The 23,753-nt window shown below is 46.3% G+C and overlaps 1 protein-coding gene across 2 annotated transcripts in view; it reads right to left on the reverse strand.

The window, feature by feature from the left end:
• KCND3 (potassium voltage-gated channel subfamily D member 3) overlaps positions 1-23,753 on the reverse strand; it is a gene marked incomplete at both ends in the record, with an annotated part of 117,192 nt that overhangs the window by 6,676 nt on the left and 86,763 nt on the right. For both annotated transcript variants that reach the window (XM_082494450.1, XM_082494449.1), the window contains 2 exons: positions 6,344-6,445; positions 22,142-22,304. In XM_082494450.1, coding sequence (XP_082350576.1) covers positions 6,344-6,445; positions 22,142-22,304 — 265 coding nt within the window. The remainder of the gene's footprint in view (positions 1-6,343; positions 6,446-22,141; positions 22,305-23,753) is intronic.

Here is a 23,753-nt window from a genome sequence, read left to right on the forward strand (position 1 = left end):
TGTCTCTCCTTCTCATGGCCATCACCAGTTCTCCACGCTTTGTGCCTGCTGTGTATTAAAGGGGCTGCTCTTTCCCTGCCTCGGTGTACATGGTTACAGAATCACAGACCAGTCGGGGGTGGAAGGGACCTCTGGAGATCATCTAGTCCAACGCCCCTGGCCAGAGCAGGGTCACCTACAGCAGGTTGTTGATGGGGAGTCTATAGCAGGTCCTGAGGACTGGGTTCGGTGCAAACTGAAGACATGTAACCTCCCCGTGGCCAAGCCCTCTTTGAAAGGCAGGGAGAAGGGAGGAACAGGCAGACGCTATGTATGTAAGAGTTAATATATATAAATTAACCTATTCAAGCATATGGCAAATGAAGAAGCATCATCCAGCAGGGTTCACATTCCCCTGAAATATGGCAGCAGTTCCCTAGGAGAAGGAAGGTCCCATCTTCATCAGTTTCTTATGGATTGTGGCTCTCGCTCAGCAGAATGGCTTACTGTGATTTTTCTTTTAGTAACCCAGTGCCCAGGAACCCTCTGTGCATCACTTAGGACAAAACCAGAACAAGACAAGCCTGTTCCAGAGACCTCACAATGCAGATACTTGACTACAGCAACATCTGGACGATGAGGGAGCAGCTTTCACCTGTGTGCCCAAACTGCTGAAATGTGGCTTAGAAATGGGTAAGCTAATTCAGGGAGTAGGGTGTGCTTCGAGGCAGGCAGGCAGCCTGTGCCGTCTGGGAAGGGAGTGGGTACAGCTGAGAGTATTTAGGCTGAAAAACTATTAAAAGGAGTGGTCCCTGCTAGGAAGGCATAGGAAGAGTTGAGAGGATGAACTGCTCGTGGAAATGGCTGTTTACGGGCTCTGGGTTGGAAGGACTGACTGAGGTACTTTTGCTGCTCTGTTCTCCACTTTACATCAGGTTTGTGCGCACGTGGTGATTTGGGGAAGAGACTGCTCAGGCTGCGGTGTTATTAGTGGTTAGGATAAGCTACAGATCTCAGACCAATCTCTGTGCTTTTGTTAAGCTGAGGGGCTTGATCCGCTTGAGGCAGCTGAAGCTGAAATGGATAAAAGGTTAGGAGCTTGAATCCAGTATGTGCGTAATGTTTAGCTCATGCAGAAAGCTTGGCATCGAGCATCCATCAAAACTGTAATAGGCCAATTTAGTCAACTCGGGTGTGGGGGAGAGATCTAGGACTCTGGGTTTTTGTTTTCCACGCTGTATCAGTGAATCAGATGCTTGTATTCTTCAAAATATAGCATGTCACTTATCCTATGATCTGATGATCAGATATACATCAGGAATGGAAGGAGAGAGTTTCTGTGCTATTTAAGAGCCAGCATTATTTTTCTCATTTTCTCTGTTCTGTGGTGGATGTTGAGGATGTTCTCTTACTACTAAAGCTCCTGATTTTGAAATTCACTGTGATTTCATGACACATTAATCTGTGTGTGTCTTTGATGACTAGCATTTTCAAAGAGAATTGCGTGCATTAAAATAGCAATTAAGTGTTGTAAAATGTTTCCCTGTGCTCCATAAGTAAGGGGTGCCTGGTGTATTCTGTAATGCCCAAATCTGAAAGCCAAAAATTGACACGCGTGGCTTGAATCTCTACTTAGATGCGAAACAGCAGTATCTAACTGTTCAAGAGAGAAAATGGGTGGGATGGGAGAGATGGTAGAATATCTTGGCAGAAGTGCCAAGGCATTGTCTGTTGCTCTCAAGGGGGTCAAATTCAACTATGCTTAAAGGATCGCTTTTAAATACACCCATGTGTCCCAGTGATTCACTGCGAATGTGTGTTCCGGATGCCTTTTCCAGGATGGTTCTGTGATCCTTAAGTGAAGGAATAACTCTGCCTCTGACAGGTGCCAAAACACTGCTGAACTGGTACATGAAGGAAGCTGACTTACTGTACGCAGAATTAATAGATTCCTATGGGAATGCATCTTAGGCAGGATATGGACTTTTTTTTTTTTTGCTGCTGTTGTTTTGGAAGATGGAGCATTCCCAGAAGTATTTTTAGAAGTGGCCTAAAAAAAAAAAATCAGTTCCATTTTTCTTATTAACAATCCTCTTGGTGAGCTGACACATCAAGCAGGTCCTGTTTGTACCCTGCTGAGATTACTGACTCTGCTGAAGTCTGTGTTGGAATGTTTCCCATGGAGGTCCTTGCAAGCCCTAAAGCAAGTATGACGCTGCACTAAAACACTGGAAGAGGAGGGAGAAAGAGCACATATTGCGAACAGTATCTTTTTATGAGGATTTGCTTGAGAGGAGTTCTAAATGGAATCTGAAAGCAAAGATAGAGCTTCCATACCTCTGGCAGAAGACCGAAGGCAATTGTGAAATTTTGGCAGCACAACTTGGTCTCTCCCTCTGCTTTCCATCCCCAGGCTGGGCTTGCTGCTGAGGGAAATGGGTCCAGGGGTGGCAGTGACCAGGAATAAAGGGTGACATCTGTGACTATGACTCGTACCTTATATTCCGTTCACTTTTTCTTCAGTTAGCTCGGTGTTTTCGGAAACAAAGAGTATGCGATCACCGAGAACATCCTAGCATGCAAATTAAGAATGAGAACTGCAGAAACTACCGCCCGAGGACGGTGAGAGCGCCAGCATCACACAAATGCTTGGCATTTTGATAGTACTGTTGAGGAATCTATACCTCTAGAGATTGCATCAGTGGTACCTACATTACTGCAGGTAAACAAAATCTGTGTCTTCATTAGAAGAGCCTGGCTGTAATGAAAAAGCTGGTGGGTGGTAGGAGAGGAGATGGTTTGCTTTTTGAGCTGGGATGCCAGTTTTGCAAGGATATGGTGCCAGCTACCATTCAGTTTGTTCTTGGAAGACATTCACCGAGCTGCTGGTTGCTTGGAGGGAGTCTGAAACACACTGTAGTGTCAGTTCTGAAATCCAAAATACTTCCACTTTACCTCTTCTACTTAGTGCTTCAGCACACCAAATTGGACACTGGTGAACTGAGATGAACTGATTCAATGTTTAGACTGTCCCTTCCCATGAGAACGGCTATACTGCTTATCTATGGCTAATGCTGGTGAAAAGGCACAAGACCTCAGAGCTTACTTTTCCTAGGATATACCCCTCCTAGCATTTTAGCTAGAAGGGAATTTCAGCTAGCTGTACAAGGAGATTAACGCTAAGAGGATATGTAGGCTGCTGCCATGGGAAGAAGCTCACCATCCCTTGAGCACTTCTGACATAAAGCCCACTAAAAATCTCTGTAAATGAGAAGAAAACGGTCCGAGTACTTTGTGTCTAGATGGCAAATGCAAAATGCCACAAATCCACATGTTTCTGAAGCAAGAGTCTGTATTCTTGCTAGGAGCAGAACTCCTTCCTGCTGCTGTCTTGGATAAAGTCTTTTCTTTGCTGTTTCTTTACTTTGATGCAAGGCTACAGGCTGAAGACATGCTGTTCCCTTGAAAGATGGTGTCAGAGTATTCATTCTGGTGCTAATGAAAGGACATTCTGGCACATGTTCCAGAATCTTGAACAGTCCCTATTTCCCAATTTATTAGTTTGACTGCAGAGCCACAGCCAGGATACGTTCTGGGGCAGTTGTTTTTCTTGGGTAAACCCTCAAGGCGTCAGACTGCAGGGCAATCTGCTGGGCACTTGTAAAACAATTATACGTCGATCAGAGTACTGTGTGGTTGCTAATGATGAAAGTGATGATATCTAGTGATGGCCGTGTAGTAATTGCAGTTGGAATTACTGCTGGGTAACAAACCCGCCCGATGGCAATCTGGCCACGTGAAGTCCATTAAAGTTAGCATGAGTCCTGGGCAAGGTATCAAAATGGGATGTGTACCTGACCGATGAAGCAGTTTGATACTAATTTGACCGACAGATACGCACAGTATGTAGATAATATTTTGGCCCCTAATATACCAACTACAGAAGTCGCATTTCTTCCTGTTTTTACAGCTTAAAAAATTTGGCTGGCTAGACTATGCTGTCATTCACATCTTGTACTCTGAAGAATAGTTTGTTCTCCTGCCATAAAACGAAAGGACGTAAAGCCTTGCCTTGCGGAGTTCAAATGGTCACGTATACCTTTACAACAAAGGATGCTCTGCGGTTCTGTAATTAATTAATGCCACTACCTGCGGGTGGAGAGACGTGTCTTGGTTCTTGATTCAGGTGTGAGGCTAGTCCCCGGGCAGGCAAAGGTCATCTCCCGGTGGACGCGCAGATGCCAGGCACGGCTTTGGCAAGTTCCTTCTTAGTAAATTATGCTCCCGTATGTCATGGGTGGATGGTAATTCTTACTCTCCTGTCCCCTTTGCCTTTGATTATTTCAACAGGAGATTCCTTAGCGGGGGGGTATTTTCTTGCAAAGTATTAAGTGCTTTTCAAAGTAGGATTTGTGGATCTTACTGGTCTTTGGGGGAGTCATGTTAGCATTTAGACCTATAAGCCCCCCAGAAAGCAAGTTGCACCCAGAAACGCTTGGGAAGACCTGCTCTGGATGCTGCTATATGTCTAAATTTAATTATTAATGGGTAAAAAAAATCCTCTAGAACCTTTTTAGAAATGTTTTTGTTTTCCTCCCTGTGTCTACAGTAGATTTGTAGCCAAGAAAATGACCCTTCTTCCACTTATTTTTGGGTAAGTGCCAAGAAATGAACCAATTCAGCCAAATATTTCTCTCAACCTCTTGCATTTTGGACTTAAGCACTGGTGCGTCAGCTGCTCTTCCGCAAGTGGTCTTGGCAGGGAGTTGTGGTTGACAAGAGAAGTGAGGAGATTCTTGTTGGGATGACAGGCTGGAAGATCAAGTGCAAACTGAGTGTCCCCGCTGAGCTCTTCTGGCGTTTTTAAAAACCAGAAACCTGAAGCTCCAAAGGAAGCTTTAAATTTGTCAAATTTTTGCATGTTCCGGGGTAATGAAATAGCAGAACCTCAGCTGAGCTGGCATCCCAGCCCCGAGCCTTTCCTTTACGGGGATAAGGCTCTGGACGAGGTGTGACCGATCTTCCTGGTCTCTCGTGTTCTTGATAAAGAAACTTTTCTTGAACTGCTCAACAGCAACATATGGTTCAAGAAACAGATTTTCTGCGTGTCGCTGCCATTCGCGAGCAGGAGACAACACTAGATGTGTAGTCAGAAGGCTCCAACTTGTTTTGGAGGGGAGAACAGAAACTGATCTGGGCGTCCTACCCTCCAAATCTGTACTTCGTGAGAAGTGTGTTTGGAAAGTCAGTTTAAAAACTCTTGCAGCTGTAAAGGGACAGATTCCTCTGTCTCGGTCTGCGCTGCGTAGCATCCTACGTGCAAAATAAGGTTTCCCTCTGTGTGCTGTACCCGCTGAACTGGTCCTAGTGAGCAGCTTTCACCATGAGCTGCAAAGGTTTTTTGGCTTTGATTTTACAACTGCAAGGATGTGTGCCAGGGGAAGTAGTAGACGTTTGAAGGATTATGCCCCAAGTAAGGGTGCACGAACAAGCGCTAGGCAGCTCTGGTGGCTCAATTAAGCATTCTTCATCTCGCTCTTTGCTCCCCATGTGCACGAAAGGCTGATTTATTTGAAATGAAATCCATGAAATGTGCTAATACCTGCTCTGGTGTTGATCAGGCTTAATGTAATAACCTCCTCTCCTTTTTGCTGATTCTGCTGAGCAATGTGACGCACTTAAAACTTTTCTTCTCCTGAATAGCTAGTATGAGCCTCCAGAGGCTTTCCTGTTAAAAATAAACCTACCACCGAACTGCCTGAAACAGGAGCTAGGGAATATTTTCCTGTCCTGTTGGGCTTGATTAGATGGAATCGTAGAACTGTTTAGGTTGGAAAATACCTTTAAGATCATCAAGCCCAACCGTTAACCTGGCACTGCCAAGTCCACCACTAAACACCATATCTGTACGCCTTTTAAATACCTCCGGATAGTCCATATTAGAGGGAGACTCTTGAAAATAAATAACTCTATGTTGAAAGAGAGTGGATATTTATAGTGTGGGCAGACCCTGGGTGGTATAAATCAGTACAGTTCCAACAGCTCCGTGGCACAGAGGGCTTTAAGGGAATGGGGAACCTGGTCATTGCTGGAAGGCCACATCCTTTCTCAGCTCAAGGAGGAGCCCAAGAAAGTGTTTTTCCTCCCATCCAATCTTGCCACTGGATTCCAGCTGTCCCTCCACTCGGCACATACAGTACACGAGCATAATTATAGCATAATGCCATGCCGTGTGCGTGGCTGCCACGGCGGATAATGAGCAATTAGGTGGCAATGGAGAGAGAAGGGGAGGGAGCCTGGGGAGAGGAGTGGGAATAGAGAGCTTCTCAAACTCCGTGGAAGGAGATGTTGTCTCTGCACTTACCGTCAGCTCGAGGGCTTCGTTCAGGAGGCCGTTGCGCTTGCTGTGAAGGTAAGCGTTGGAGCTGCCCGTTTTGGCCACTCGAATCCTGGCGAGCCGGGCTTTCTGTGGAAGAGGCAAACAAGCTGTAGTTAGAGCTCAGCACACCGCGTGGCCGGTCCTGGGCTGGTGATAGCAGGAGGAAGGAAATGTCAGGTTCTCGCTCTGCCTGAAAAAGCCTGGGGGTGAAATACAAGGGGTGTGCCGAGAGGACAAAGCGCTGTTGAGAACAGCTCGCGCGGGTCTGTCTCCGGGGGTTGGGCGAGTACGTATGTCTGAAGCACATCATCTGCCACAGTGCTCGTAGCTTTCCAGGGGTAAGGAATGGGGTGCTGCAGGTCTGTTTATCCTCCCAAAAGTTAATAGCCCTTTTTGGGGGGCAAGATGCACAGCAACTAGAGACGCTTGTCTTGGACATACTCCTGGCTTTCATGGCTCACCTTCTCTCTGGTTGCTTAATCCTCTCTCTCTTCCAGCTCTGTGCTGACATCTGTGTGGTCACTTGCTCTGCTTGTACTGCAGCTAGCACAGTGCCACCCCGGCCGCGGTGCCGGCGGGCTGTCCTCTGCAGCGGCAGTTTATTGACTTTGGGATCTGATCATTCAAGAGACTGTCCAACAATACGCATCTCTTGACAAACTGACAGGAGTCCCTCTACAACAAGACAGACATTCAACTCTTCTCACTTTTATTTATCCCTGACCTTCATGACTCCAGGGGGACAAGTTAGATGATAAAAAGCCGTTCGGAATAAAGCAAACAAGAAAAACTAATTGGGCCCTCTTCCTTTTTGATCACTCAGATTTTAGCATTTCAGTTTTTCTTTTCAATTGTTGCCTGCTTCTCTGTCAAGTGCTGATTTGCCTTTTTCTTTTCTACTGTTAATTTATGACTCAAACACCATTAAAAGTAAATACATGAAATAGCTGTGGCTATTAAAAAATAATTACATTGTGCTGTAGTTTAAAATGCTGCATAATCTTTTAAATAACATGGAACTCGTGATTTTCCTTTCTAATTAGAGGTGCTAATGGGTATACACTGTAGGAAGAGTAAAGCCAAGAGGCAAATACCGGCAGTGGGTCCAGAGAGTGTAATAATTCCAGGAGCTCTATTACTGTACATGCGTGAGTGACTCTGGCCCTCAACATTTGAAAGATTTGTTTAACCTTAAGAGCTTCTGCTTAAGCAGACAATTTCTCAGGCAAAGACACAGACAGGATACTGGTTTGGAGCTTTAATTGGGTGACACAGACTATGACCAGTCTGAAAAATAGGTCTTCTTTTGACACCCCAAAATGGGGCCATCCCAAATTGACTGTCTTTTCTATACTTCACCTAGATTTCATTGTCCCATTTTAGCATTAAGACTCCGGGTTAGTATACGAGAGTGAAATCTCTGATGAAATTTAGTCCATACTGGGGCTGAGGTGTCGCACAGGACGATCTGGCCACGCTGTGGAAGGGGCAGGATTTGTATTCGCAGGATGTCGACTGAGAGTACAACAAGAAAATTAAATTGGATCTTCAGTTTTTCTGAAGACTTTCCTGTGTTGCTCTGGGCCCTGAATAAGACTGTCCTGAGACTGTAATCCGGAACAAAACCCGCAGATCGCTCCTAGTGAATGAGAGTTAGGGGGAGGGAGCAGGGGGTAAGGGACTGAAGGATATTCCATTTCCCAGTTACGGGGCATTGTCTCTCTCTCTTCCTGTTAATTACACTTCCATTAAATTATTTCTTCTATTTGCAAGTATATGCCTTTGTGTCCCTGTTCCTTACTTTTCACAGTGACCTTCTCTCTCCTGCAGTCAGGACTGGATATTGGATCCAGTGATGGTCTTCACAGTGAGGCTCTGGTGGCAACCACAGACAACTTCCCTTTCTTTCTGTGCTTGACAAAATATCGCTCCTTTGCTGTAGGAACTACCAGAGTCCCCCAACATACCCCCCTCACCTAGAGCAGGAAGGGTTCCATCCTCATCTTCAGTTCAGTCAATTGTTAAAGTGGATTCAGTCTTAGGCTCTTGTAATGAACATTATTCCCTTTGCCTGCAGGCTAGCAGGGGATCAAATATTAATAGCTGTACTCCACGTGGACTGAAGATGGTTCGTTTCTGAGGTCTGTTCTCTTTTCTTCTTTGAAACAGGGCCACCAGCTATCTAAATAATTAAGCCCCATAGCTTTTGTAGTTTAGAACAGACATTGTTATTTTAAAAAATGTCAGTGGGGCAGGACAGAAGTTAATCGTATTCTCCTTGCACAAAAGATTGTCTAGGATAGTCACATTGCCTAACTTTGTGCCCCCGTCATGATTAAATTTGGTAGATATCTTGATTAACTCAGCTAGAGAAGTTAATTAAAATTGGTGCCTAAAATTGGTTTGGCCCTCCAGACAGTTTCCCACATTGGACTAGAAACAACTCTAAAACCAGAGTTTGTGGTTTTTGTGGGAAAGTCTGTGTGTAAACGTGCATATTTGGGCAGCGTATCTATCAAGTGACACAAGCTTTACATGACATTTAGGTACCTGTCCCATGTTTATGCGGGATGCAGTACTTTGATCGTGTCTGGCAGTGACAAAGTGCAGCAAAGCGCTCTGCTCCGATGTGCAGCGGAGGTTCCACACTGGTTTGTGGGACTGCGCAAAATGGGCTGAGGACTTGAAGGGCACCCGGCAGCAGTGTGAGACGGGGGTTACGGTGAGGAAGCGGATAAAGCCTGGCTGTTTTGGGGGAGTTTGCGGTATCTGTTGGAACGCCTCAGCCCGGTCTCGGCCGGCAGAGGTGTGCTTTGGCAGATCAGGTGAGGAGGAAGTGAGAGGCGAAAGCCTGGACCTGAGGGCGCCCCGGGCAGGCTTTGAAGCAGCAGTGCTTTGCAGGGAACCGCACCGTGTTCTGTCACATGTTTTGATGTCAGAATGATGCTGATGGGGTCTTCCAAGTTCTGCCAGTTTTTAACACGTGTGGGTATGGTTTTGTCATCCCTATCCTGCAGAGCTCAGTGCTTCTGGTCTGCAGGACAGAAGACGGACAAGTGGAGGACTGTGTTTTTCTGGCCATCTGCTGCAAGTGTCTTTTGAGGGGTGGGGGGATGGCCGTCTTCTGCTTCTTATCCCACACATGTGACAGACTAAAGGTTGTTAGGGCCAGGCCTGAGATCACTGTTACTGAATATAACCCCTGTGTGGAGAGTCTAAAAAAGGAAAAGAAAACGGCACACTGTGTCTGCATGTAGAGTGGTAAGAGGAGTTGCTAGGAAACCACAGGATCTCAAAATGCATATGACCTAATCTGGAAGATAATTTATATGATGAAAATAATAATACTAATGACAGCCACTTACAGGTTAGAATGATTAATTTGGTTATCTTGGAGCCCACGTGTTCCCGCGAGCAGGCTGGAAGGCAGGGCTCGGTAACTTCGGGCTCCTTACTGCTTTTTAAGAAACTGGAGGCTCGGGATAAGCAGGAAGGACGGTGAAGCCCTGTGCACGTGGAGTGCTGAGATACGGTGGTGAGGATGATGGAAGTGGCTCTCAGCATCCTGGGTATCTACATTTCCTAAAGGGACTGACAAAAAAGAAAGAGTAGCCCGTCTGCATCTTTTAGCTGCTCTGGAGAAGTGCAAGGAGCAGCAGTTGCTGGCTAGGAGACATGCTTTCCAGATGGCAGGCCCAGGAAACAGCTAATTATTATTTATTGATGATTTTCATCTAGTTCTTATGGAGATAATGTTCACTCTTGATTTATGTGGTATAATAAACTATTAAGTTACAATCTATGATGTAATTTCATATTTGCCAGACATCTTCAGCTTTCCAGCTCTTCTGTTCTTGAGCAAGGAGATGACTGGAGTACATGTATGTCAGGTACTACGTGTAGGGGTCCTGTGTCTTCTCTTGCTCCCTCTTTGGGCTGGAGCTGTTATTGGCATTATCCCTCGCAGCATGGTTGAGGCTGGAAGGGACCTCTGGTGGTCTTCTGGTCCAACTCCCCGGCTCAAGCAGGGCAGCCTAGCCTGGGACTCTGTCCGGGTGGCTCTGGAATACCTCCAAGGATGGAAACCCCACAACCTCCCTGGGCAACCTGTGCCAGCGCTCGGTCACCCTCGCACTGAAAAAGTGTTTCCTGATGTTCAGACGGAGCCTCCTGTGTTTCAGTCTGTGCCTGTCACCTCTGGTCCTGTCGCTGGGCACCACTGAAAAGAGCCTGGCTCCGTCCTCTCCGTACCCTCCCTTCGGGTACTTATATACATTAAGAAGATCCCTCTGAGCCTTCTCTTCTCCAGGCTAAACAGTCCCAGCGCTCTCAGCCTTTCCCCGTGCGGGAGGTGCTCCAGTCCATATCCTGTCTAACTTCATCTGCTAAAACACCAGTAAGTGCACTCCTGGCAGAAAATGCAGCTACAGGACATAAGTAACAGTGCTTCACACTTTTTCCCTAAGCAATTAGTAGTTTGAATATGAGTAGATCTATTGCTGACTGCTGCAGTAAGTCCGGTGGTGCAGTAGCTGTACACCACTGGCCTTCTAAGGCTGAAATGAAGCTGTTCTCCAAAATATTCTGTTGATTACTTTTATCTGATTTTTACTTCCAAGGTGAAATATCACGGCCATTCAGTAAGTGCTCAGTTTTCTTGCATTTTTCTGCATCTGCTGCTAGTTTGGGTCTGGACTTAAATTCTAGGTGGAAAGAATATGGTTGACTTTAGGCTGTAGAAAAGATAACGGAGTTTCTGCAGACTTAACAACAGGGCTTAGAGTATGGAACGACAAAAGTATTTTCTTGTAGTTATGTTCTCACCACAGATGAGATCATGTTAGGAAGGTACCTTTGACTAATTTTAGCATAAGATTCAGAAAGGGATCCAGCAAGACTTCAATTTGGACTGCCGAGTGGGAACTCGGTGCACGCGCGTAACTTGGAAAGGGAAGGGATGTAACCTTCGTCTGGTGGAAAACAGCTCAGCTACCGGCCTATTGGGGTAGTTTTTCCTTGCCAAGCAGAAAATGGAAAATTCTTTTAAAAAACATCCAAAAAATAATAGTGGACAAGAAATTAAATGAATCTACTGTCTGTGGAGTGCTTTCCTCAATATAATCAGGCCGATCATCTGTCCTACTTACGGCTCCGGGAAGCTGATACGCCATCTTTAACAAAGCCTGGAAACAGGCTGGGCTGCCAAATTGGGATGCAGCGTTATTACATGTGTTTGAATGCTGAGTGAAATAATGGCTGTTTAAAAAGCAAATGGCCCATATAATAAGTACTACTTGTTATTCTGCTAGCCACGGCTCCATCTGGCTATTGTACGGGGCAGACAGCGGACTCACAGCAGTGTTAGAAAAGTTAGTTTCTGCAGATCATCTTTCTGTCATTTTTAACCTTTTTTTTCCCTAAGAAACAAAGTATGCACGTCTGGACTTTTCTTCCTCTCAAATCTTTACGTTAAACAGCTTTTGAGCCGAGTTTAAATATTCTGTCATTTCTGCTTTGGGGGAGAAGTTGTAGAGCTGCATATGGAAATTAGATAGTGTAGAACTCATTATATTCCTATATAATTTGATAGAGCCACTTACAGTCAGACCTTGATCTTATTTTGGGCCTCTTCATTACTTTCCCGAGATGAAAGATTCCCCTCCCCTCCTCTGTGGCTCTCCTTTTAATCCTACCTTACCCTTGGCATCATTAAAGCAACAGAACATCATTTCAAATGCACCATATCGTTTAATCTCTTCCAACACTGAAGAACATGATGTTCGATCTATTTATAGAACAATGCACAGAATATGGAGTTTAATGGATCTCGGCTTCTCTACTAGTCATAGATATCCTGGCTGATTAAACCCAGAACTTTGAAAAAATTGTCGTAATACGCAAAACTTGTGGAGAGAAATGCAGGGCGGTCAGGAAGCCCCCGGAGCACGGAGACTGCTCCCCTCCTATCGCAAACTTCCTTTTGTACGTTTTCATCTTGAATTTAACAAGCTCTGGCTTAAACTTAGCGAAGCTCTTACTCCTACTGGGCATTTATTTTAGAACTTTGTTCTTCTCTTTAGAAAATCTCTCCTGATTTCCAACCTGCATGTATTTGTTGCCAATTTTACTCAGTTGCCATTGTATTGATGTCGTCTTTTTACATAGACCATTCCCCTTCTGGTGTTTGCTGCGTTCTACAGGAAAGAATAGCATAAACTTCACTTTTTGTAGAGCTTGACAATTCTCACTTTATTCCTTTGCTTGACGTTTAAGTAGTAAGCTTTTTTGGAGGCCATTTTGTAGTTTTATCCTCTGTAGATGCCCTGCTTATTTCTAATACCTTTTTTTAGTTATCCATCTATCATCAACCCAGTTAGGGTTACAGTCAGACCTCGATCTCCATACGAACTGACCTTATGGACAGTTTTTCCTTGATCGAAGTATGTTACACACAGTTACTGCATCTTGGCTGAAATCAAAGCTTCCTCTTTGCTGAGGTTCCCATGCTACTGGTCCAGCTGACTGGCCGAGCCAGCCCATGGCACCTCTCAAGTTTACCTCAAAATAACGATAAAAGAAATTCCTACGTACGCTTTTTTATTTGTATTCCTAATGCTGTAACAGAGTTTAGAGCTTGGGTCAAATTCACTCCAGGGAAGTGTGGTCAAAGAGGTGCTGTACCAATTGTAGTGGGAATCTGGTATAGTTTGTTAAAGTGAAGTATTATGGGGTGTCAATTAGGGTGTCAGAATTTGTCTAGAAATGTATAACTTAACAAACATCTCCAGAATAGAACCTTGTGGTTTTCTGCATCATTAATAGAGAGGCTGCTGTTTTCTGTTATTATAAATTAAGTCTCTGTTTCACTGAAAGCGAAGTGTGATGAGCATCTGTCTGCCTGTGATTTATCTGTCTATCTGTATTTCCAGATCTCACTTTTATAACATCTTTCACACGGCTCACACCCCTAATTAATAGCTATAAAGTATTCAGGGGATGGAGAAATTAACAGAATTTGATCTAGTGTCACATGCCAACTTGCTAGACCTGATAGATGAACACTAATTAATGGTGTGGAGGCCCGTGGTTAGCTACAGAAAATGAAGGTAAAAGCTTCACATAGCGCTGCTCACACCTTCCCCAGGAAGAGGGTGAAAACATGGGGGGGGAGGAGGGGGTTGGAATGGGGATGATGACCACAGAACTTTTGTATGAAACTCCAGAGAAAAATAAGCTGTAGAACTCCTGCCTCTCATTCTTCCCCGTGGAATGAAGCCCAAGGGGAAGAGGCGATGGCGGGGCTGTTCCCCGGCCCCGTTGCCTGCTCGCCGGCAGCTGGAGAGGGTCATCTCCGAGGGCAGGTACCCGGCACGGATGGATGGGGCTCAGCGCGGGCAGCGCCGTCGCTCCAGGCGGGGCAGGGCCCGGAGCTGTGCTCCATCCCACTTCTCTGTGCTACGGGCTTGCAGCGTCAACTGGGAGATGTGTCGCTTGCTGGGAAACGAAAATTGCTCAGAATTCATGAGATGACAGTCCCGTTGCTGTGCGGCGCAGTGAGCTTTCCTACTGAAGCTGCTCCCAGTTGTTCCTCCTGCTCTGGGGTCCCTGGGGACAAATCTCTCGCATTAGGCTTCTGGGGGGGGAAAAATCCATCCCAAACCTGTCCCATGGTGCTATTTGATAAGTGAAAACTCTTAGAGGAACGTGTGTCTCGGCTCACGTCCTGAGGCTGGCAGCCCCCCGCCTTGATTCGGCAGATGCAGGGGGAGCAGCCTGGCTGTCCCGGGCGCTGGAGGCTCCGCTGTGTCAGCAGAAACCTGCCCCGTCGCCATGGCTACGCGCTGCTCGGGCCCTTCTCCCCAGTTCCAGCATCGCTGCGCCGTCCGACTAGAACGGCTCCTAATTGTCCTGACTCAATGGCTAACGAAGCTGCCGCTTCATATGTAGACAGAGATGCACTGGCGCTCGGATACTGGAGCTCACGGACAATGTGTAGAATTGCTCTTTATTATTGTATTTGTTCGGAGCTAATGCTGAGTTCGGTCTAAATGGCTGCGCTGCCACGGGGAGCAGGTGGCTGGAATTACCGTCAGGCGGCGGTCTGCATAGTAAACAGAGGAGTTGTGCTGTACGGTGACAAAGAGGAGAAATGAGGAACGATTTCCTATGGAGCAATTTGTCTGGTGGATTGAACTGCTTTTTCTTCCTGCACGGTACTTGCAGGCAGACCGTGATTTCCCCATGTAGGTATTTTTTTTTTAGAAAATTATCTGTGAGTTCTTTGCATACTCCTCATTGCCTTGCCTGCTCATGAACCATCCTCTGCCGGCGTTGTCTGTTGTGTGTTTGCTCCCGTGACTGGTCAGGAAAGCACCCGCTGTCGTTCCTCCTGCCGCCTTTGGGGAGTCCGCGAGAATTGTTCATGCAAAAGCACAGATAGTATTCACACCCAGGGTTTTAAATTTACCTATTACCATAAAATGGTTTCACTTTATGACCTTGTACGTGTACGTACAAGGATTCTGCAAGAATCCGCTGAGCCAGGAAAAGAAGTGGATTTATACCAGTTTTACGTGTGAAAAAACCACAGAGCGGGAAGTATGGGGAGGGCGATGCTGCGGCAGCATCGGAGTTTGTCACAACAGTGAGACCGGCGGTAGTGGGGAGGCAAAAGAGGACGGGAGGCTCCTGCTCGTGCCCAGGGAGGGACTGCCTCGTGCCGCTGTAGAGTGTGATGCGATGCTGAAGTTATCGGCAGTTACTGTTTGATGGGATTTTCATGACCTTCAAACAACAAAGGCTTATTCTGAGTCGGACTGTGTGGACCACTGCTGCTGGGTGGAGCGGGAGGAGTGGAGTAATGCGATTCTAGGACTCCTCCGGTTGGGCTGTGTAAGACACCCGGCAGTGTGTGCGCAGGGAAGTTGTGCCGTGGCCCCTTCCAGATGTGCTGGAGGAGTGCAGAGCGTTCCCGTCCACCTGCCAGAAGTGATCAGAGGGCTCGGAGACCTGTGTTGCCATCCCAGCACCACGTGTGTCAGCGACAAACGTTCTTTGTCTGCTTGTCGCTGTCATGCTACAAATTAGGAACTGCAATAAGCTTTACTCCCATTTACACCCGCTCTTAGCGCTCTCTTTTCCTGACCCAGTGGCTATATCCATAGCCATTAATGTAGGCAGAACCACGGATTGCAGTGGCGCAGGGTGTTTGAGCCGTGTTCAGTATGTATGCCGGCACCTGCATGGGACCTAAACTGCACCCAGCCCAATCGATTCTGCATTACGTAGGTGGAGCCGTAAAATACCTAGTTAATAAAGGCTACAGCAAAGAATCTGCTCAGTAGAACCCAGTTCCAAAGTAGGATAGGGCTTCCCAACGTTTTTTGGCCGAATGTTTTGCATGCAGGTCGTCTTGACAAGGCGATTTCAGCTTGCGTTCATTTAGACATCTGGGCTGAAGCGGGCAACATCAGCCATTACAAATCTTACCAACTGTGCTACATAATGGAGCCATCTGGCCAGAGGCGGCCACACGCAGCCCGGGCTCCCAACAGGTGGGAGCGGGGACTCGCTCTTGCTGCGGTGACCAAGGAGGGACGCCGAGGATGGATCGGTCGGGTTCTCACGCATTGCAGGCTGTTATCCGGTTATGACTGAGACATGACGGGAAAGGGCCTCAAGGCACGAGGCAAATGCCGAGTGGCTTCTGGATATGTGCAGAAATTTATTTCACCTGGGCATTGGGCCGCTATTGACAGCAGGCTTAATATCTCCATGTTTGGGCTGGCTTTGGAGCCCGAACCCATCAGCTCGAGCTCACTGATTCCAATCCTTCCTTTCAGAGGAGATATCTAGTTGTCTTATGCAATTTGGGACTCGGGGAATTTGAACTAGCTGAACTGATGGAAAATGCCACTTTGCTTTTCTGGACAATATGAAAGAAAAGAGGAAGGATTTCTGGTTGGTTTATTTGTTTAGGTTTTTTCCTCCTGAACTCTATGAGGGGATGTGACAATCACCAAACGGGAAACAGAGAAAGAGGTGCCTACCCTAGCAAAAATGAAATATATGTGTGTTTTTTTTAATTAAAAATAATAAAGCTTTTTTTTTCCCCTGTCAAAAACCCGTTAAATATCAACAACAACAAAAACATATTCCACACAGATTCATTGTGGTTGAAAAAAACATGTTTTCTAAATGTCAGCCAGCTCCAGTTTTAACCTTATTGTTTCTCTCTCTCCTTAAGTTCCCAACCCCATCCCCTGCTGGGAACTGAGTCATGTTCTGTCGCTGAGCTCTCCTTAGACAGCTCACAGCTTTGCTCGAGTCGCTTTTTCTGGCCGTTCTGTTCCACGCTCTGAAGTTCACTAACCCACCTCCAAAATTTAGGGTGTCAGCTGAAAAACAGCACATTTCAAAGCTGACTCCCCTGCTCTGTAGCAAATCAATTATTATAATGGCCTCATTATTGACAGGTGTGTGGGCCGTCTTTCTCATGGGTACGATGATGACATAAATCTAGTATTAGGCATTCTTTTCATCACCATCTTCCCTCTTCACCCGCTCTGCTGACTGCAGTCCTGTTTTGCGCTGGAACAGGCTGTTTCTAACATGCCTCTTGTGGAACAATCAGAAAGACGTTTGTGTCCTTACTCTTCCTTCCTTTTGGCTTAAGCCCCTTTTAAGCATCTCCATAGTTACCTCTTCATCAGCCGGCAGAGTCGGAGCTGCCTGTGTGCAACCATCTCGCGAGCAGCTCTCGCTGTCTGGAATAACCTTCCTCCATCGACTTCCATCTGAAAAGATACGGCTTCTCCCTTGCCCCTTCCTTCCCTTCCTCTGCTGATGCGGCTCTGTGATTGAAGGCTTTAATTCGCCCACCAGGCAATGCCTCCGCTTCTCTGCTTCACCCAATTTATACCATCTACTCTTTGATAGCCTGCGTTGCAGTTTTCAGTTCTATATTATAGTTTTATGTGAGAGTGGCTCTGCAAAATGATTTTTGCCCTGGGTAGTCCTTTCCTTGCCTAAATCTGGGTGTTTGGTTCTTTCCTGGAAACTTATAGCCCAGAGGATGAAATGAGAAGGCTATTTCAAGGCTTTTGCAGTACTCTGCTGCTTCTCATAGAGTCAAAGGCCACCAGATAATAAATGAAATGAATTGGACAGACTAAGAAGCTGTAGTCCTCAAAAGCATATTTACTGCAGACTTGAAACCAAGCACTGTGATTACTGAAGTTTTATATTTGTGAATGACAGTTTCAGTTTAGTCCCTGTGCAATGCACCGCTAAAACCATGCTAATCCCTCTGAGATTATCAGCCGTTTCAGTGTCTTGGCTCACTTACCAAATCTAACCGTGAGACGATAAATGCACTTTAAACAGGGCTGGGGTTTTTTTCCACAGCATCTGAACATTTACAATTCCCCCTCTGTTGCTCAAACGTGAGGAGGCATCCTTCATTGTGTAAGAGGCCCCTTTCTGAACGTTTGTTTTCTCCCAAACAGAGAAGATCTATAACAACTCGGTTGGCTAAATTATAGCCCAAAGGAGACTGGTCTAGAGACCAGTTTGCTCTAGGCTCTCGTCGCTATTTCCAAACACTTCGGCTGCCACTCGACTTCCATGTGCCTCCCGAGGCCGTTCAAAACTGCTTTAAATATGCCTTTGAGGACTCCAGCATCTTCATCCGCACGCGTGTTCAGGTGTGTGGGGAGTTGGGGCCAACAACCACACAGGCTTAATCTGTAATGCCCTATTGCCCTCTTACAGTGCGTTTTTCTGTTTTACCACTTTTTCTTACTGAAAAGCTGTTAGCGCACATCGGCATTTGTCAGTCATTGGCCCACCTGAGCAAACTCGCATTTCTGAGAGCTCCTGTGCAGTTTATTGCCAACTCCCGTTTCCCGAGGGAACGAAACATTGGAGCTGATGAGTTGTACCATTAGTTGGACTGTATTGGAGCAGTTTGGGGAGATATCGAAGGGATCTCTACTTGCCTTTTCTGAAGCATCATTCCAGGAACAAAAATAACAACATATTAAACTAACTTTGCGGCAGTTGGCACCATCTTTCCAGCTCAGGGACCGGAGTTGGTTACTATAAAGCTGGACAAAGACAAGTGTCATTGGACGTGGGAGATTAAGGACCAACAAAGGCTCCCATAACACTTTGAAGAACACCTTCCTAGAAGTATTTTCACCAAGAGGTCTAGTGTTTTCTTCTTCTTTCTTCCTTTTTTTTTGTTCCTGTTTGTGCAAAGACAGGCGATTTGATTTAATATTGGTTCTCTGCTTAAAGACATGGGAATGAACTTGTCTGTCAGCAGCTAGAGTTTACTCAAGAGGGATCATTCTTGCAGGATTTCTGACTAGTCTCTAAGTCCAGAGGTCTACAGCATTCCTGTAAACCTTAGGAGAGCAATCTGCCCTTCTGGGATCTTTGCTGCACTGAGCTCAAAGGCCACATCTCCTCGCTGCCCTGTTACCCGGCAGTCGTTCAGCCCTGCCCTTCTCTGCCGCCCTGCTCTGGTGGGATAACGTTGTGGCTTGGGGCTGTGTTCACTCGGTCTCTAACTTCTAAACAATGAACGGTTTTGCTTTTCCTACTGCTGCTAAAGGAGCAGCGTTTCAGTCGCTGTTAGTAGCTGCCTCTGCTTTCTCTTTCTAGGGTGGAAAAGTGGGAGGTGTAGTCCTCAAACCAGCACCAGATACTTGTCTCCTCCTTCACATTGCATCTATGCTGCAAACCCAACACAGCGAGAGAGAGACTTTATCTGAATTACAAAGTCATTCTATTGTCAAGCCTTTTAAGTGTCAAATTCTCTTTTAAAACCAAAGGCTGTGACATTCACTGAAGAACAGCATCATTTCAAAGTCAGGAAGGTCTATTCTTAGCACATCAGTCAAAAAGGAGGAAAAAAAAAAAATGTCTTTGGGAAAAAAACCCCAACAATTTTACCAAAATGAACCTTGTCAGAAATGATCAATTCATCTTCCATTCAGACTGACCTGGCGCTTGCTGCATGCCAGGGGACAAAATCTGATGGCACAGCACAATAAATTAAGAGTGCCAGATCTCCTTGTAATTAATTCTCTTCCAGTGCAGGTTTGGCAAAGAAAAATTTATCTTCAGGGCAATTAAATCACTGGTAGTTTAGTTCTGCGTTTTGTTTTTTCTTTTTCCTTTTTAAGGAACATTCCTCCTCAGTTAGTTGGAGAATAGATGCTGATCAGTAACAGCCCCCTCCCGGTATTCTGTTCGTGCTCTCTAAATACCTCTTCCTGCGAGACCAGTGCCTCCTCAGCAGTTAAGAGACAAAGACTGAGCACATCGCAGCCCAGAGGGACGTTGGGGCTCTACTGCCTTTTCCTGTTTTCTGGAGTGCAGCCCCTCGGAGAGCCCAGGTTTACTCACACCCCGACCTCCAAATCTGTGAATGCAGCCAATTTGACTCTTGCCTTTTATTATTTCTCATTGGAAGACTTCAGTCTGAGTTCGTTAAAAAATAAATAAACATGGTCCATAGCCAAATCTTGAAACCTATTTGTACATTTTAAAAGTTATGATGCTTGAACTAAATAGAGCTTCTTCTAAAGCATTTATACTAATACATACCCTACAAATTATTTACTTTCCAATTAAAAGAGAAAAATAGTTTATTTAGCACCCTAGAACCTTAGGAAAGATGTCTGTGTTATTTCTTCAGAGCTGTGTCTTCTAAACTCTGCTTATAAGGAATGTCTACAGGTGTGCTCTTCAAGGACCGAGAGAGTCCAAAGAGCCTTTTCCAACCTTCTTGAAAAAGCCATGCAAAAGTCTTTGTACCTTTAATTAGACGGGGACAGAGTTTTAACTATTCCTAAAACCTTCCTAATTTCTGAAGAAGGGATTCAGTTCACTGAAGGATGATGCTGGACAAGTATGCCACCCAAGCAGATTCCTAATGTCCCTGCGTACGTCCCGACCATCTCCAGAGAGACTGTCATTAATGTGCTTCTGTCTCTTTCGTTCTCTTTAGTATTCATGCAGTGATGATCATGTGAAAATTACTCACACTTCTGACTTGAGAAAACTTTCTTAGCCCAGAAATTCATCCAATATCAAGGGAATTAGAAATTCAAATGGGGGGAAATTATACACTCTGTGTGTCAATACAGCAAACCTTATAAAAGCTGCAATCAATCACGTCGGCATCAAAGGTGGTGGTACATCTCCTTGTCACCAAGTGGATCACAGTCCACCAAATAAAGAAAAAGCTGAATCAGAACAAGAAACTCCAGTTCGCTGCCTGGAGAGGACAGCCTCACCCGAGAGCGCAGACCTGGAGTCGGTTCTGGAGCTTCTTTGTGTTGTGATCCATGGTTATGCACAAATCTCGTTTGTCTGTTCGTCTTGCCTATTTATTTGCTGCCTCGGCTATGCTGTGAAGCAGGTTCTGTCTCACTGTGTTCATGTGCCGTTTCAGTAGAAAAAGCGCTTTCTCTCAAAGTCTGCCGTTATTTAAGTGGGCTCTTGCACACCGTCCCCTTAACAAGTGGTGATGTGAGTGCTGCAGCCCTTCCCACGCACTGGCACCCAGCGCCTCCCTCGTGCAAGTTAAATCCAGAGACCTGTGCCCGGGTGCAGCCTCGCGTTAAGCAACTCGCTCTGCAAATCATTTAAATTCATTAAGTGAATGTAACAATCCGTACTGGTTTCCCACTGTCCAGCTGCTGACTGAACAGTGTGGGGTACCGAGTGCACTTCCATTATGAGATCTTGAGATGTTTTTATCTATATAATGTTGTATGACTAATCAGATAAACAACTCTCCCTCAAAAACACCTCCCAGAATTATTGCAGTTTGATGTTTCACGTGCACAGTGCCAAACCCAATGCGGGTGTGTGTAAAACGCAGCAATGGCTTACGGAGACAGCAGCTCGTTCCTGCGTGATTCCGTCTCTCTGCCACTCTCCTTATGTGTTTTGACTGCCAAATTTTGTGGTTTTGTAGGTCTTGTATCTCAGCTCTCTGCTGTCAGCTCCCTGAGATGCAAGAAGTAGGCACGGCCCAGATGCTTGCCTGAGGCAGAAATAGCACATCTCGCTACTACTATTTGCCATCAGGTCCCCCGAGTCTTGAGTTTCTGGCGGACGGCACTCCATGGGGAGAAGAAACCCGGACCTTTAGTTTGCCGTTGTTGTAAAAACCCGATTCTGGTTTTGGTGTAACTTAGCAGACTGAAATGGAGATATAATAAATCTGTTCTGGTTTCTCAGTGAATCGGTAAGCTTATGCTGGGAAAAGCTGTTCAGATTTTGGAATATTCAGTAATCCCCTGACGTTTCCGGGGGCTTTTGTGCATTCCCAGTGTTTTGCCTACGTTCAGTCTGCAGCTCTGAGGGGGTACACGTACCGATACGTGTGGTTCTGGGTGGGTGTGTTCAGGGCTCTAGAGGCGACAGGAACCAAGCGGCCAGAAAGATAAACAGCTCCCGTCAATGATTTACGGGTTTACGAGTGTATGACTGGTATGTAGCAGAGGCGAGCCGTAAAAGCCCTGTCGCTTCTGGTCTTTAAGATACACCAGTACATGGTGTGTGCGATGAACTGGTGCCCCTATGGGTAGAGGCGGCGCTCGCTGTGTGTGACGCGAAGCCTACGCGCGCGTCGGGAGGTGGACCGGTGTGTGCGGGCTGCCCTCTGCAACGCTCACAATTGTCACCGGTGTCTCCTGACCCCCGTGGCGACAAGCAGGGGCTGAGACCGCCCGGCAGCTGCCGAGCTGTGGGACCGCTTACCTTCTGCGCTCTCCGCTTGTCGGCCCGCTGGTTCTGGTGGTAAATTCGGCTGAAGTTGGAAACAATGACTGGAACCGGCAGAGCAATGACCAGCACCCCGCTCAGGGAGCAAATGGAGCCAAATATCTTCCCAGCAATCGTCTTGGGCACCATGTCACCGTAACTGGAGGGGGAAAGAAAAAAAAGGGAAGCCCCTGCTCAGACAAGTGCAACAGCACCGAAAGCCCTTTCAGGTTCCCTGAGTGCGCAGCAACGTGCGTGTCCGGGTCGGGCACTAACGCTTAGAAATCCACCGGGCAAACAACAATTCACGTGGTGCTGTCATCCCGGAGATGTCAGTCTACACCGCGCTTTGGCAACGAATGAAGCTAAACCAAAGAAAGGCGCTTTTGTTGCCGAATAGATGTGCCAGTTCAGGCAGCTGCTGAGTACGTTAAATTCGCTCGAGTAGTACCCACCTCTCCTCTCGGCGGGGATGAGCTCTAACAATCTTAAAACTGTACGTCTGCATGTGAGCGTGTTCGTGTACGTTCATTCCCTTGTACCCAGGTGCAAATGAGACTGATCTACGCTTCCCTTTCAAAGCCCAGCAGTCGCCTCGCCATCTGTACAGTCAGAGACGGGGGGTTCGTTCAGAGCCTGGGTTCGGTAAAGGGCGAATTCTCAGGAATATGGGACCAACTGAAAAATATTCAGACAAACCCCTGTGCTGGGTTTGACCCAGCAATCTTCATTAGCGATTGCAATTTGTATGTTAAATAGTACCTGCAGAATCTGAGATGGAATAATCCATTTTGTGCGGATGGAAGATGATGCTGGTTTAGGTTCTGTGGATTCCACACGACAGAAATCACTACTCTGTTGAGTGCTTATTTGCTGTCTGAGTTTTTACTTTGCATATTGCAAAAGTGTTTCTGCAGCAGTTTTATACTTAAGCTTAAGCTTTAATACTGTCCTTCTGTAAAGAAAACCAATGTGCTTTGCATTGTGGCTGCTGACCAGTGCCGTAAGAAGGAGCACGGCTGTTACTGCCTCGTGGAACACACCCGACTGCCCGCGCTGCCTTATAGCGAAGGGAATGGGGAGTTTGAATTCTGATTTACAGTTTGGCCCAACACAATCGCTGTGTTGCATCCCGTGTGATTGCACCTCTTAATTCTAACCGACTGTGCCATCACTCGTGATTCCCCCGTCTCACAGCACAACTGTGGATATCCAGCGGGCGCCAGATGTTGGCAAAGCAAATGCTGTGCCTGCGCTCGGCAGATGTGTCGGTGACCTCCCCAGGAGGCTCGTCCTCCCCAGTCTGCCCTCTAGAAGTGACTTCTGCAAATGGTTGATAGGCAAACGAAACCCTGTCCGGATGGCTGGATGTGGATTGCAGCGTGCTCTGATCGTGTAACCAAAAGCTCGTTTGTAGCTAATGCCCCCGGAGTATGACGGGAACATGATTAGCACAGGCACTGACTGAATCTACCGGCCTTGTTTCAGTGAGCCGTTTGTTACATGCTCGCGCGCAAATGTGTATTAATATCGATATTCGCGGAAGTAATTTTCATCTGGAGGACAGGGAAAAGCAAGCAGCCAAATAACAATTTAAAAAAAAACAAAA

This window comes from Vanellus vanellus (genome assembly GCF_965231255.1).
Source record: "Vanellus vanellus genome assembly, chromosome: 23".
NCBI classification, from domain to species: Eukaryota; Metazoa; Chordata; class Aves; order Charadriiformes; family Charadriidae; genus Vanellus; species Vanellus vanellus.